The sequence below is a fragment of the Clarias gariepinus genome, chromosome 24, assembly GCF_024256425.1.
Source record: "Clarias gariepinus isolate MV-2021 ecotype Netherlands chromosome 24, CGAR_prim_01v2, whole genome shotgun sequence".
NCBI classification, from domain to species: domain Eukaryota; kingdom Metazoa; phylum Chordata; class Actinopteri; order Siluriformes; family Clariidae; genus Clarias; species Clarias gariepinus.
Window position 1 is genome coordinate 11,069,784 of NC_071123.1, and position 15,768 is coordinate 11,085,551.

General features: G+C 39.4%; 1 protein-coding gene across 1 annotated transcript in view; it reads left to right on the forward strand.

Annotated features, from left to right (window-relative positions):
- lrsam1 (leucine rich repeat and sterile alpha motif containing 1) overlaps positions 1 to 15,755 on the forward strand; it is a 31,332-nt gene extending 15,577 nt beyond the window's left edge. The window contains exons 21-24 of the mRNA XM_053485072.1: positions 19 to 150; positions 12,097 to 12,157; positions 12,270 to 12,466; positions 12,717 to 15,755. Of these exons, the coding sequence (XP_053341047.1) occupies positions 19 to 150; positions 12,097 to 12,157; positions 12,270 to 12,466; positions 12,717 to 12,839 (513 nt within the window). The 3' untranslated portion in view covers positions 12,840 to 15,755. The remainder of the gene's footprint in view (positions 1 to 18; positions 151 to 12,096; positions 12,158 to 12,269; positions 12,467 to 12,716) is intronic.
- The last annotated feature ends 13 nt before the right edge of the window (positions 15,756 to 15,768 follow it).

Sequence of the window (15,768 nt, forward strand, 5' to 3'; positions counted from 1 at the left end):
TGTTTTATTTGCCTACAGGAAGTTGGTGTGGATCAGGACCTGGTGAACATGTTGTGTAAGCTGTCTGCTCAGCATTACCTGCCAATTATAGCTCATCATCGAATCACAGCAGAGGTGCTGCGTCACATGACCACCAAAGACCTTAGCAAGGTTCGTCATTTTTAGTCTTATTAATATGAGGCTTCAGGATATCAGTCCCACTACACCATACAGTTCCATTTACATGCACATATCAAATTAAAATACATTGTTATATCCTGCTCTAATATGTGACCTAGGGAAATAAATCCTGTTGCGAGGGGTGGTCAAGTCAAACTGAGATTTGTGATGGAATTTCTTGTGAATGAAGGTGTAAAACCGAACTAACCGATAACTTCAAGCACAGCAAGGTGATGAAACTGTCAGATGCAGTAAATGGTGCGAAAGGTTTAAAGAAGGCCATCTGTTTGTAAATAATTCCACCCAAGGTGGCTCGGAGCCCATTGCAGTAGTTCCCACGAACATTGAGTGAGTAGAACACCTGATCTCTAAAAATCCTTATAATAACTTGTCCGTCAACTTGCAGAAGAGACACATCTGTCTGTGGAAAACGTACACACAATCACAGCCATTTCGACATGTAAAGGAGTTCCTGTGGGGCTCTTTAGAAGTGAAGCAGGCAGTCCGATCCGACTGAGAAAACTTTATCTTGATGGTATTCAAGCACTAATGAACAGTGTTGGGAAAGTTACTCAAAAAAGTAATCTACTACGAATTACTAATTGACTACTACTAATTAAATTGTAATTCAATTACATTACTGATTATGACATGTAAAAAGTAATCAGATTACTAATTACGTTACTGTAAGGGCTATATTTCATTCTTGTAATTTGTTGTTGTGTTTACTTCAGTCTATTAGTTAAGCATTAAGTATCATACTCGTAATTTGTATTGTGACATCATTTCATGAGTTGTTCTGTGACATCATCCCACAGTTATGTAGCTGCATGTCTATCACGCACGTTAGTTGTTCAGTTGTTGTTAAGACACGGAAGGATACAGAAAGGTGTGGAGAACACAAGCTTTTGACCGTGAGACTGTAAGCTAAAAGATACAGTAAAATAAGTTGTTGTAACTGTAATCTGTCGAAGCTACAGAACACAGCAAGCGACTTGTCGTGACTACAGTGGATTTATGCAAGAAACTGTAACAACTGTTGTACTTTGATGTTGAAAACAAAACAAGGGACAAAGAAATCAACGAATGTCTGGAGTCGTAAGTGACACTGTGTAACAAAAAAGACACGCGTCAGAACTTGTGAATAACATGCACGTACATGTAAAGTCAAAAGCTTTCTCCGCTGCAAAAATGATAAGTGAATTAAGAGTGTGAACGTGGAGTGAAGAGCGCACGTGCAATCTCAAAAAACACGCATCGACTGTTGACAAGCAACCGAAAGCCAGAAGAGGACTTGCCTGCTTAAATTTCACCATGTCAGACGGCGAGGACAACATCGCTATCGTCGAATCTGAGCGGGTGATGGTGCTCAACAAAAACGATTCCTAGACAAGCTTCACAGACTAAAGAACACCAGAGAAGGCAAGTGGAGTCAGTTGACCGTATTATACAACGAACTAGAGGCGCTTATGGACAATGTTTGTAATTTGCATGACGTTAAAGCCAAGCGCCGCGAATACAAAGGGCTGCTAGATGACTTTATTGAAAGCAATGTAAAAGTGCGAGCGTGCGCAAAGGATGAAGAGCGTGAAACCGATCAGCACCACTGGTACTACCCTAGATTGACGCGCTGCGCAGAATTCATAGTAAGAGTGAAGTCGTGGATTGCGGAAACTAGTAATCGCTTTAAGTTGTCCCAAACAGTTGACGATGGAGTCTCGCCAAACGACAGCGTGTCAATGTTGGAGCTCAAGACGCCCGCGCCTAAAAGGCACGGAAGCGTAACGTCAGCGGCATCCAAGAAGTCCTCAACATCTACAGCATCCTCAGCTCTAAAAAAGGCAGAAGCTAACAGAGCAGCCTTGCTGGCTAAGGCAGCAACCTTAGGAGATCGGCATGCACTAGAAATGGAGGAAGCACAATTCAAGGCACAAAAGGAAAGGCTGGAAATGGAAACGACGCTTGCAATTGCAGATGCTGAAATAAAATTGTACCAGGACTGTAAAAAAAAACAACACCCTGCGAGACAGAGTGTGGTCATTGAAAAGAGTGGTGCACCCCCCCGAACCGGAATACAATGAACACCACGACCACAGTTCGGCAACGGAATACCTCGAACTGCCATCACACCTCCGAGCAACCCACTTAAGCATGCCCGTGAGTTCCAAACCCATAATGTCAAGCACCTTAATGGGACGGTCTACCCAAGGTAACGAACACTCACTTTACAATACTGATACAGTAGAGTCTCAGGGTAGGATGCCACTTCAGGCAGATATTACAGAAATATTTGCGAAGAGTCAAAGGCAATCTTCCTTACCTCCGCGCGAAATTTCTTTTTTCGATGGCGACCCTCTTAAGTTCACGTCCTTTGTAAGAGCCTTTAAATATGTCATTGAAACCAGAACTGATAGCAATCTGGTTAGGCTGTTCTATCTTGAGCAGTATACTAGTGGACAGCCTAGGGAGCTTGTGAAAAGCTGCCAGCTGATGCCAGAACATCGCGGTTATGCAGAAGCTATGAGACTGTTACATGATTATTTTGGAAATAGACAAATAATCGCTACAACACTGATGCAAAGGGCACTCAACTGGCCGGAAATAAAGTCAGAGGACGGAAAGTCGCTGACCACCTTCTCCCTGTTCCTGGTAAACTGTCACAATACTATGTCAAGCATCGATTACATGGATGAGCTAGATAATGCTACCAACTTGAGGACTATTTTCTTAAAACTGCCCTACAAACTGCGTGAAAGATGGAGGTACCACGCATACGAGCATGAAAGGCGCACCCAAACAAGAGCCAAGTTTGTGCAGTTGATGAAGTTCGTAGAGCAAGAAGCAAAAGCAATGTCCAACCCATTTTTCGGCGACCTGAACGTTTCAACTAGTGATAAAAAACACTGCAACAAATCTCCGTCAGGACTCAAGCAAAAAATGGAAGGAAAAAGAGGTAGCAGCTTTGCAACCGGTGTAAAACAGGTTGGTAAAAATCATAAAGACTTGATTACAGTAAAGAGTAGTGGTGCATCGGTTATCAGTGCCTTTACTAAACCTTGTGCATTCTGTGTAAAAGATCATACCCTAGACCCGTGGTTCTCAAAGTGTGGGGCGCGCCCCACTAGTGGGGAATACAGACATGACAGGTGGGGTGCAATGAACGGGAGGGAATTAGTGGAAAATAATAGAAAAGTACCTATTCTAATTTATACTTTTTTAATTGACAATAAAGATCAGACACTCAAAACTAAACTATCACACGCAAAGAAATGGATCATTAATGCAAGTAAATTAAAATAACATCAGAGAAAAAGTGGAACCATGATGCAACAATAACGGTTTAACGTCAGCATGTTAATTTCAGAGGAACAACATAAGGAAACTTTCGGTATTATACAGGCCTACGTAATTTCATTTACTCCAATGTTTATGCTGATGTTTCTGTATTTTTGTTAAAAATTAATATTTTATCAGGCAGTTCTAGTCTGGCATTTCTAGTTTCCAGTGTGGCGACAAAGTTACTTTTTGATCCTTCAGGCGCTGAACAGAAGGGAAGATCAATATCGTTCTACGCTTTTTGTTGGTGTGCGGCATTTTGCGATGATCCCTTAATCATTCGTTGCGCCGTAGAGAATAATGGTGTTTATGCTTTTAAACATGTATAATTTAGGGCGGATGTAGCTTAAAGACAATGTAGAGAGGAAATATATCTGGGTATCCTATTTGCGGGTTTATTTACACAGCTATTAAATTCGAAGATGCGAATATCAAACTAACTTTACCTGCGACACAAACCGGTGTTATGCGCTAAAATGCCCCCCTGCCACGGATTGCACCCCTTCATAATCTCTATCAAATATTATATTAGGACATACATTCAAAGGTTTATTATTATCAAATATATTATTACTATTATAATTAACCCTAGGCACGTGACAGCCATCGAGACGATTAATACAAATTCTCATATAATGTTTATTTTATGGCACATTTATTTTGCAGGGGTTTGTCATTAATACAAAACTAACTTTTATTCATCATAAATTACACTAAATAAATATTGTTCATGATGAAAAATTAGACGAAACTATTTTGATTATAAAATAAGCAATATAAAAATATACATGTTGTATATGAAAAAATATATAACTAATTTTTTTCCCCTATACAAAATTTTTTATATAGTTTATTTTTTATAATCAAATTCGTTTGGTGTAATTTATAATGTGTAAACCATAAACCTATGACTTTATGTTCTAATATATTATTTAAAAGAGATTATGTAGGGGGGGAGGGGGGGGCAATTCGTGGCAGGTAGTGTTCTGTATGTAGTGAGCATAATAACGTCAATGGATACATTTGTTACATGGACCACAAAAAAGCAAGTGATTTAGCACTATTAGCCTAATCAACCAAAAGCCAGCCGAAAGGAAAACATGATGAAGCCTATGTTACGCTTAGATTCATGGTGGGGATGGTGGGGGCAGAGGAGAGACCTGTGTGTGTTTTGCAGAGGTGGGACAAAGTCATTGTTTGGCAAGTCACAAGTAAGTCTCAATTCATTGCCCTCAAGTCCCGAGTCAAGTCCCGAGTCAAGACAAGCAAGTCCCGAGTCAAGTCCAAAGTCCTACGGTTTGACTTTCGAGTCTTTTTAAGTCTTTTTAGCAGAAAAATAAAATGTATACAGATTATGTATGGTTGTAAGATCTGTATTTATTAAACAAACCTTTTTTTTATAAAAGAACATTGCTCAGATACATAAAAATACAAATGTTAGTAAATGCTAGTAGCAATGTAAAATGGTAGCACATATTCTCAATAAAGTAGGCTACTTCATACAAACAATAACGTTGTTTTCTTCACATAACATTAAAGAACTTTGCTCCCTACCTTGTGTGATACACTCACGTAGGCTACCTCATGCTGTGTCGAAGTTTGTTCCCCCATCAGGATGCGTTTTTTTAGCCCCACTCCCGTGAAAAGGGCACAGGGAACGCGCATTTAGGAGAAGGCTCGCCCGCGAAGGGTTATGCGCGGTAATAATTCAATTATTATTATTATTATCATGCGAGATAATCAGCATTTTATCCGCGTGATGTCAATTCACTAGGTCACATTGTTTGAATAAACCCAAACTGCATATGAAAGAAATCAGCAAATCATGGGTAGTGTATACCAGTGATTAAATATAAACAATACAACGCATGTACTGACATGTTTACAGCCTACAAGTGACTCAGCCGAGGTTCATCATTCTAAATACTGTATGTCCAAGATAACAAGGGAAACACATCCTGATGGCTAGAGTTAGTTCCTTTTTGGCCTTAACTGCGTTCCGTAGAAGCTCAGTGGTCCGCGCATATAGCCAATTTTTTATAGCCAAACGAAGCTACCTCCGGTATCATTTCACGAACTGGCGCATTCACGTTGTTGTCACGTTGGACGCTGTCGAATCAAAAGAATCTACGGTACTTTGATTGGATGTCGTGCCGAATACGCGCATGCGCTCTGTCACACACACGCGCACAGACACATAAACAGAGATAGAGCGGACCGTGTTAACATACTTTTTATCTTTGGGCTTTTTATGGGAAGTAGCAAGTCTTTACAAGTCAATAGGCGCAAGTCCAAGTGAAAGTCCGAGTTATTTATGTCCGAGTCTTTTTATATTTTGTCAAGTCGAGTCTAAAGTCATCAAATTCATGACTCGAGTCTGACTCGAGTCCAAGTCACATGACTCGAGTCCACACCTCTGGTGTTTTGTGTCTTAAACCGCTGGCAGCAGACAGCATGAGAACGAACAAAGTAGGAAGACACTTAAAGACAACACACCCCAGTCACGTTAATAAGCCACTTGACTTCTTTGAAAGAAAGCTCTAGATAAGTGACGAAGTAAGTCTGTTATAACAATTGCACGTGTATTTTATCTGTTTTGAACTTGGTGTTATTTTATCTTATTGGTTTGGAAATTTATATTTTAATAAATAGTAAACTTGGCTGATTTCGTTATCATTTTGTTGACAAGTGGGGCTTGAAAATTCACCCACCCTCTTAAGTGGGGAATGACAGAAAATGTTTGAGAACCACTGCCCTAGACGAATGCTACCAGTTTAACGGCAATACATATAAGGACAAATGAATGAAAAAGGAATGGATTTTGCTTTAGATGTTTAGTTAAAAGGACACTTAAGCAAAGACTGCACAAAGAAAATTACATGTCAGTTGTGCTCAAAGAAACATCCTCGCATGCTACACATCGCAGCACAAGACACAGCTCAAGCGATCGTAAAAGCCGACGAAACTGAACCAGTTAAAACACTGCCTGTTACAGTGAGTCATGAAACAAGCGCATGCACTGCGTCTGGAGATGATTGTATTCTCTCCATAGTACCTGTTAAAATAAAGTCCAAGAAAGGTAATAAGACAGTAGAAACGTTCACCTTTATGGACCCAGGTAGCTCTGCTAGCAAGGCGATTAAACGTACAAGGTATAAAAAAAATTTACAACATGTTAAGCACCTTGAACGCGAGGAAACAAGTAGAAAGTTACTGACTTTGAGGTTAGTGGTCTGGAAGAAAACACTTTTGTTGAACTCCCCAAAGTGTTCACACAAAAGAGCATCCCAGTCTCAGTGGAAAACATTCCACAACAGCACGACATTGATAAGTGGCCATACCTCAGCGACCTCTGCTACAGATTAATGCTAGAGTTGAAATTCTTATAGGTAACAAAGAGCATAGGCTCCTAAAACCATGTCAATTAACAGCAAACACAATGGGCCATATGCAGTGAAATGGATGGACCATAAATGGACCTCTTCGAGAGACGGTTGAGGAACCCACGCGTGACAATGAGCAAGCGAGCGTTGCAGTCAACAGAGTTTCCATCGAAAGTGTAGAACAAATGCTGATACAACAGTACAACCACAATTTTCCTGAACGGAACTCTGATGACAAAGCTGAGTTGTCACAAGAGGACTATCAGTTCTTAGACTCTGTAACTAACTCCCTGCAGTTCACCGACAATCACTTCTACATTGGCCTCCCATTTAAGAAAGCAGTTATTCAAATGCCCAATAACCGAAGTGCAGCCATGCAGCGCACACTGAACCTCAAAAGGAAGTTTAAGAATAACCGCTCCTTTCATGAAGAGTATTCAAGCTTCATGAACAACATGTTTGAAAAGAGTCATGCAGTTAAGGTTCCTACACCTCACCTAAGTCGACAAGATGGGCAAGTGTGGTATATACCTCACCATGGTGTATCCTCAAAAGAAAAAGCTAAGGGTAGTCTTCGACTGTGCCTCTAGCTATCAGGGAGTATCATTAAATAGCGAGCTCCTGCAGGGACCCGAGCTGACAAACTCACTCATTGGAGTGCTTACACGCTTTAGACAGGAGGAAGTTGCCATGATGGCAGATGTGGAAGGCATGTACTATCAGGTTAGAGTTCCGGAAAGGGACACAGATTTGTTGCATTTCCTATGGAGGCCGAATGGGGAGGTGAGTCAAGACTTGGTCGAATATATAAGATATATATATATGGGGGCCAGGGGTAGCTCAGTGGTTAAGGCATTGGACTACGGTTCGGAAGATCCCAGGTTCAAACCCCACAACCACCAAGTTGCCACTGTTGGGCCCTTGAGCAAGGCCCTTAACCTCAACTGCTTAGATGTGTAATAAGATAAAAAAAAATGTAAGTCGCTCTGGATAAGAGCGTCTGCCAAATGCCTAAATGTAAATATAAAATGGGTGTTCATTTGTTTGGTGCAAAATCATCTTCAAACTTAGCTAACTTCGCCCTTAGAAAAACAGCAGAAGAAAACCGCAGCAATGCATCTGCTGAGGCAGTCAACACAGAACTAAAAAACTTTTATGTAGACAACTGCTTGAAGTCTGTTTCTAGTCATAATCAAGCAGTTGCGTTATATAACAATCTCACCAAACTTTGCGCAAGTGGAGGGTTTCACCTCACCAAGTGGGCAAGTGATAGTTGTACATTACTAACTTCCATCCCTGAGAGTGAAAGAATCAAAGACATAAGGGCCTTAGACTTGAGTAAAGACGCACTCCCTGTTGAGAGAGCTTTAGGGGTGCTGTGGTGTATCAATTCAGACATGCTCAAGTTCAAGATTAGTCTAAAAGAGCGGCCTGTGACTAGAAGAGGAATCTTGTCGGTCACTAGTTCAATTTATGACCCCTTAGGCTTCCTTGCACCAGTCATACTGCCAGCTAAGATCTTAAGGCAGCAGCTATGTAAAGAAAAACTCGCTTGGGAGGATGACATTCCCAAACAGTCCACAAAAAGATGGAAGGCCTGGCTACAAGAGTTGCATCAATTGTCTGAGTTTAGTGTAGCAAGATGCGTAAAACCAGTTGACTTTGGGGTTACAGCTACAGCACAACTTCACCACTTTTCAGATGCAAGTGAGATAGGATATGGAGTTGTCTCATACCTTAAGTTAGTAAATGCTGATGGCCTCACACACTGTGCATTTATGATGGGGAATTCTTGTGTAGTGCCCCTGAAACAAACCACTATCCCCCCAATGGAATTGATAGCGGCAGTGGTTGCTGTGAACAATGACAAAATGTTGAAAGGTCAACTGGAAATAGAACTGCTAGACTCTGTGTTTTGGACCGACAGTACAACTGTCTTGAGATACATTGTCAATGAAAAACTTCGCTTTAAAACCTTCGTCACTAACAGAATTTCCATCATACGACAGTCAACCAAGCCACAGCAGTGGAGGTATGTCAACACTTACCGACGCCGCATCCAGGGGAGTTTCCTGTGAAAAATTCATGAAAAACAACAATTAGATCCATGGCCCCTTCTTTCTCAAATAACCAGAGAGTAAATGGCCTGAGAACATTCATGATCTGCCAATGAAAGAGGATGACATTAAGATTAAACATTCAGCCTCAGTGAATCTCGTAAAGACTACAGAGAGCACAGATGCCGTGAGTAAATTGATTAACTATCACTCTGACTGGTACAAGTTGAAAAGATCCGTTGCCTGGATTCTTTGCGTTAAGGACATGCTTAAACAGAGAACAAAAAGGATTAAGGGACAGGCAAATAACCCAATAACCGTAAGGTTATAGTAAAGTCTAACAATTAAGGACTTAACAAGGGCAGAAAACGAAGTTATTAAGTTTGTCCAAAACCAAAAATTCAAAGACGAAATTTCCATGTTACAAAAGGGTAGTGCATCTGTAAAAAGAAACAGTTGTCTCTCCAAACTAGATCCAGTACTGCAGGATGGAGTGCTAAGAGTCGGAGGACGTCTTGGTAGGTCTGCAATGCCTGAGCATGTAAAACACCCAGTCATTATACCCAAAGACTCACACATTACAACTTTAATCTTAAGAGACATTCACAAACAGGTCGGACATTGTGGAAGGAATTATATGCTTTCAAAATTGCGGCAGAAACACTGGATTCCGATTGTACATTTCCTTGTGAGAAAGTTTCTGTCCAGTTGTGTGATATGTAGAAAGATCAGAGCAAAGACTAGCGAACAAAAAATGTCAGAACTGCCACGTGATATAACACCAGATCACCCACCGTTCACTAACGTAGGTTTAGACTATTTTGGACCCTTCGAGGTCAAACCAGGTAGAAGTTATGTTAAAAGTTATGGCGTATTGTTTACTTGTCTGACAACAAGAGCCGTGCGCATTGAAGTTGCGCAGTCATTAGATACAGACTCCTGCTTAAATGCTATTCGATGCTTTATGTGCAGAAGAGGCCAGGTGACAGTCATGAGAAGTGATAACGGAACCAACTTTATAGGTGCTGAGATTGAATTGCATAAAGCTATCCAACAGTGGAATCAGTCAAAAATTTAAGGCGTCCTCATGCAAAAGGGGATACAATGGATATTTAATCCTCCTCCTCTCATTTTGGTGGAATATGGGAAAGGCAGTTAAGATCAGTCAAAAAAATCTTGAGGTCCATACTAAAAGAACAAACACTAAACGATGAGAGCTTGCATACATTCCTGTGTGAGGTGGAAGCTATAATGAATGACCGTCCCCTTACCACTGCTACGGATGCTGATGAAAAAACAGCCAAACTTGCCTCCTGGACTTTTCAAAAAGATGACATTTACGCACGTTGCAAGTGGAAGCAAATCCAATACCTTGCCGACTTTTTCTGGAAGCGATGGGTGCGTGAATACTTGCCCTTGCTTCAGGAGCGCCAAAAATGGTCTCAAGTGAGAAAAAAACTCTCAATTGGAGACATAGTTCTAATAATTGATGAGTCTTCTCCAAGAAATTCATGGGTCGTCGGACGGATCACGAAAGTGTTCCCTGATAAAAAAAAGTACTTGTGAGACGTGTACTGGTCAAAACTAAAACACTGGAAAGACCCATCAATAAGCTGTGCCTTATATGTGAAATGGACTCTCAATTATCTTATAAAGTGGTCATGTTCCTTTTCATTTGGTACGCAGCGATATGAATACCTGAAGTTAAACCGTAAACAAATGTTTAAAGTGTTAAAGTTAATTTAAATTTGAATTTAATCTTAAATTTTGTGGCCCTATTATTAAAGAAAAAAAAAAAATGTGTGTAATTGTCAGTCTCCCTGCCTGTCATTTAGGGGCTGGAAATGTAAGGGCCATATTTCATTCTTGTAATTTGTTGTTGTGTTTATTTTATTTCAGTCTATTAGTTAAGCATTAAGCATTAAGTATCATACTCGTAATTTGTATTGTGACAGCATTTCATGAGTTGTTCTGTGACATCATCCCACAGTTATGTAGCTGCATGTCTATCACACACGTTAGTTGTTCAGTTGTTGTTAAGACACGGAAGGATACAGAAAGGTGTGGAGAACACACGCTTTTGACCGTAAGACTGTAAGCTATAAGATACAGTAAAATAAGTTCAAATCAAATTCAAATTTTATTTGTCACATACACAGTCATACACAGTACGAAATGTAGTGAAATGCTTACACGACCGCCAGTGACCTTAAAAAGAGAATTAAAGCTTATAATAGTAATAAATATGAATAAAAGAAATACAATAGAAAATTTAAATAAAAAAATTAAATAAATAAAATAAAATTTAACTAGGAAAAATAGAACTAAAAATAGAAACTGAAAATAGAAATGTACTGTACGTACATTGTACGTTGTTGTAACTGTAATCTATCGAAGCTACAGAACACTGCAAACGACTTGTCGTGATTACAGTGGATTTATGCAAAAACTGTAACAACCGTTGTACTTTGATGTTGAAAATAAAACAAGGGACAAAGAAATCAATGAACATCTAGTGAGCAGTGAGTGACACTGTGTAACAAAAAAGATATGCGTCAGAACTTACTTTTAAGTGACCTCAACCTGTTGTCGCTCCTCGCTTACTCCGTAGGCTTCCTACGCAGGCGCACCCCCCCCCCCCTCCTGCAGGTGCGCGATAATTATGGCGGATTATACAGAGAAGTAAGGGATATTTTAACTCTGATAACTGTATTCTGTTTTACTGCATAATCAAAAGTTCCAGGTTTGACTTGGACACCCCCGTCAATTCTTAATGGTGTAAACGTTTGGATATGATTGTAACTGAAATTACAAAAAGTAGGCTGAAACTACATTTTAAGCTCTCTTACCTTCCCTCCTTGAGACCAACCCAATTTTTTTTTTTTTTTTTTTTTTTTTTGAATGCATGAAAATGACAAAAGTAATGCCAGTTACACAAAGGGCTGTCCACTCCTTAGTGTGCACACATTTTCACTGATTGCTTTCTATCTCCGTGTTTGCTCATCACCTGCAGAATCACATTCATCTACAAGTTATACAAAAATATTAATTTCAGGTTGGTCAGTTACGTCGTTAGTCTAATGGCCTAACCTTAATCTTGGTGAGTAACTCAAATCCAGCTAGACAGAGAATTTAAAATTTCTTGCTACCTGCTATTTCAGTTGGGAATCAGTGAAGTGGGAGTCCAGAAATCCCTCCTGCACTGGGCCAGGGAGCAACAGAGTAAGATTACACATATACTTCACATTCTTGAGATCATAAATTTTTTACTAACAGTAAAAGTTTTTTTTTTTGACTACAGTAGAAATGACTTTTCAAATGTCTTAAAACTCAGATTCCCCTAGGAATTCTCCTAAGAATTCCCCAAAGATGTTTCAGGAGGAACAAGAACCTGGTCCGTCCATGCCCAGCACTTCCCTGCAGCACCAGCTGACCCCACCTCGAACCCCAAGCACTCCCCTGACCCCTACAGCCCCCAGCCCACTGGACACACCAGGCACAAGCGAGTGTGTGGTGTGCATGGAGGATAGGGTGAGGACCCAGCATTTCATGTTTTACTTCAAAAATTGCATAAAATATTTAAATTCTGTCTAAAACATAAATGACATTAGGCACAAATTTAGCAATTCTCTATTCTGGAAATGCTTTATGTAGCATCGACAAATGTTTTACATTTACCTAAGTCTAAGTTAATTAATTTATTTGCAAGTAAGTGCTTTTTTCATAGTATAAATTAATTTTCAGGTCTCACATGTGCACATGTTCTTGTGTATTTCTTTAGTCCCTAGTGGTCTTCTTGCCATGTGGCCATATATGCTGCTGCCAGGTTTGCAGTGATGCTCTACAGTCATGCCCGCTGTGCCGTTGCCACATCTCTCAGCGTATCCGCCTTTACCATGGCTGAACCCGTCCAGGACCCGGTCTGACCATTTATGCTGTTCCACATGCTTAGAAAATACCTGCAATTCAGATACCTTTTTTCCATCATGCATGAAGTCCTAGGCTATGATTTTCCAAAAATAATCCAGGAACATTTCAAGTAGGAAAGGAGACTTGCTACTAAATACCAAATTATTTCACTTTATGCATTTAACTTAGTGAGAAACAGATTGTAAGAGTTTAGCCTCCTGAACTTAAGCAGGTAATCAAGAGCTCTGGTTGTCATGTTTTTGCACTATTTTAATATTTGTGCCTTTTTGTGTCCGATGTGCGTTTTCCCCAAATCCTGACTGTTACTACATAAAAATCATTTTGCATGTTCTTAAACGACATCAATTACTAAACTCGTTCACTATCGGTCATGCTCGTGAATTGTGACATGATGCCTCCATCAACCATCTTCTTACTGTAAGCTGTAGCTTCTGTGATGTATGGATCACAAAGGAACAAGGAAGTACAAATGGAGTTTTTCTTTTTTTCTCCAATAACTTTTGGGTAATTTGAGCTGGATGGGTCAGACTTGTGTTTGAGTGGTATGTTAGCAGACCTGAAATTTCCTCAGTTACCCCAGCTCCACTTTTTGCCCAATCACAGTTACGAAAGTGAGGTTATGAAAGGTTCCTCTTTGAACCTGAGCAAAAGTGCGGCTACCAGGTCTTTTTTTTTTTTTTTGCCATTTTATACACACAGTTTTGGTGTAAAAGGTTTATCCGTGGTAAAGGTGAATAATTCCCTCATTTTAATGGTCAAAGAAATAAGAATGAGCAGAAATGGCTTCACTACAATTTGAGTACCGTAGTAATCTATACTTGGTTAAATGTTTTTGTTTAACCTTTAGTACTTAAATGGGAACATATTAAAAGACCAAGACTACAATTTCAGAAAATGCTCTTTGTGCAGGTATAATGCAATCAATAGTTTCTAATAGAAATATGAAAAAATTATCTTTTCTTATGGAGCTTCACAGCCAAGGCTCCTATGGTATATAAGATCTAAATGGTTAATACACTGCTCGTCACCTGATAGTAAGCAGTTCAGTAAGGGTATTGTAATGTGAAACTTCAGTTTTCTTGATTGAGCCAGTTGGTTGATGGCATGGCCAGGCCGATTTATGCTGGAAGGAAGATGATGAAAAAAAAAACCTCAACCATTCCTGTATGTTGTCTAACTGAGTCATTTATTTGCTCAACACAACAGCTTCGTAAAGAGTAGCTGTTTGAGGTACTTTAGACTTCCTGTCAGCTCAAATACTTTTAACCTGAAAGCTTAATATTTGACATGGTGTTGCCTATGGGTCTGTGAACAGATTCAAACCCATCCACTTTCCTTAGTTTTATCTGAAAGGCAACACTATACACATGTCCCATGCATCGCATGAATTCTATTATACTCCATGACCCGTACCAAAGTTGATGTTTTTAAATTACTTACTGGACCTTGTTAAACACTGCCTATCTCGAAAGCTACAGTTAGGCATAAAATATACATTTGGCAGTGTTATCTCTTCTTAAAAAGACTTAAGCAGTCTTTGAATCATGTTTATTGTTGTGTTGGTTGGCCAGCCTACATCTAGCTGTCTCCTGCATTTTTTTTTTCCCCCTGCTGTGGTGATTTAAATTTTTCTAAGCTGTTAATTGAGCAATATTCTCTGCTGGTGGTGTTTTGCTTAAAGTCTTGCCCATGTCTTCCGCTTCCTGTTGATGAAATTTTGGTTGTAGGGATGACGTAAATAAGTTCATATATAGATACTCAGTTTTTACCCCTATATTCACTAAAGTGCTCTTATAACAAAGCATGCTTTAAAAAATCCATCTCGTCTAGAAATCGCAGTCGTTACCATGTCCTAACACAATCCATTTGAAGTTAATATTTAAAAAATATATAGCAGGACAGGATAACTGTGTAAAAGTCTGTCTTTTTTAGGTGGGCTGTGTTCATTAAATACTTTAAACTGATAGAATAATTATAATTTTACACCAATACAGTAGAAGTAACACGTCATTTTGCTGTGCTAGTGTTGGAATAAATTAAAGGGTTAAAAAACATCACTCACATCAAGGATTTCTCATACTTCACACTCCTCCCTCCTCCCCCAAATGCTTATTTTCAGTGTTTATGTCCCAATACAAAAATGGACGAAGCAAAAAGCACGAAATGTTTATCTTGTTTTTTGTTCACGCACACGCATCTGAATGTAGAAACATTAAGAAAAGATTGGAACACTGAACATGGACAAGCATAATCATAAGAGCAACAGAACATCATTCTATCAATGGTCATAACAGCATGGTGGTGTAGTTAGTTGTTAGCACTGTGGCCTCTCACAGGCCTCAGGTCTCTGTGTGTGGAGTTTACACATTCTCCCTGTGCATTACCTCATCATATTAAATTATAAAAATCTTCCCCCTACTTAATGTTTGTCATTACACATATATCACTATGTTGTTTAACCCAATTGTGAATGTTCTATGTTCTAAGAAAGCTTACCTAATGCAAACATTCTGCTAATCAGACATGAATAGAGATAAAGACTGTAAAATGTACAGCAAAAGCAAAATTAGTAGCCGGTATATACACACACGCAGTGCTACATTTTATTTAAACTCACTAAAATATTATCATTTGTGAAAATGCTTACATAACACCAAAGCTGTGTACCTCCTGTAATACATGTAAGACTGTGCATGTTTTTCTTAAAATGTGAAAGTCATTTTGAAACTTCTGTCAGACACTGTAAGAATTATTATATACATGATCTAGGTAACTTTGAAATTTCTGATCAGTCTCAGTTACAGTTTTGTTGTAGATTAGCATTACGTTTTAGCAGAAGCCAGGAGATTAATAGTGTTATGAATATTCACAATAAAGTCACTTTACAATGCGTGTATGCAGTG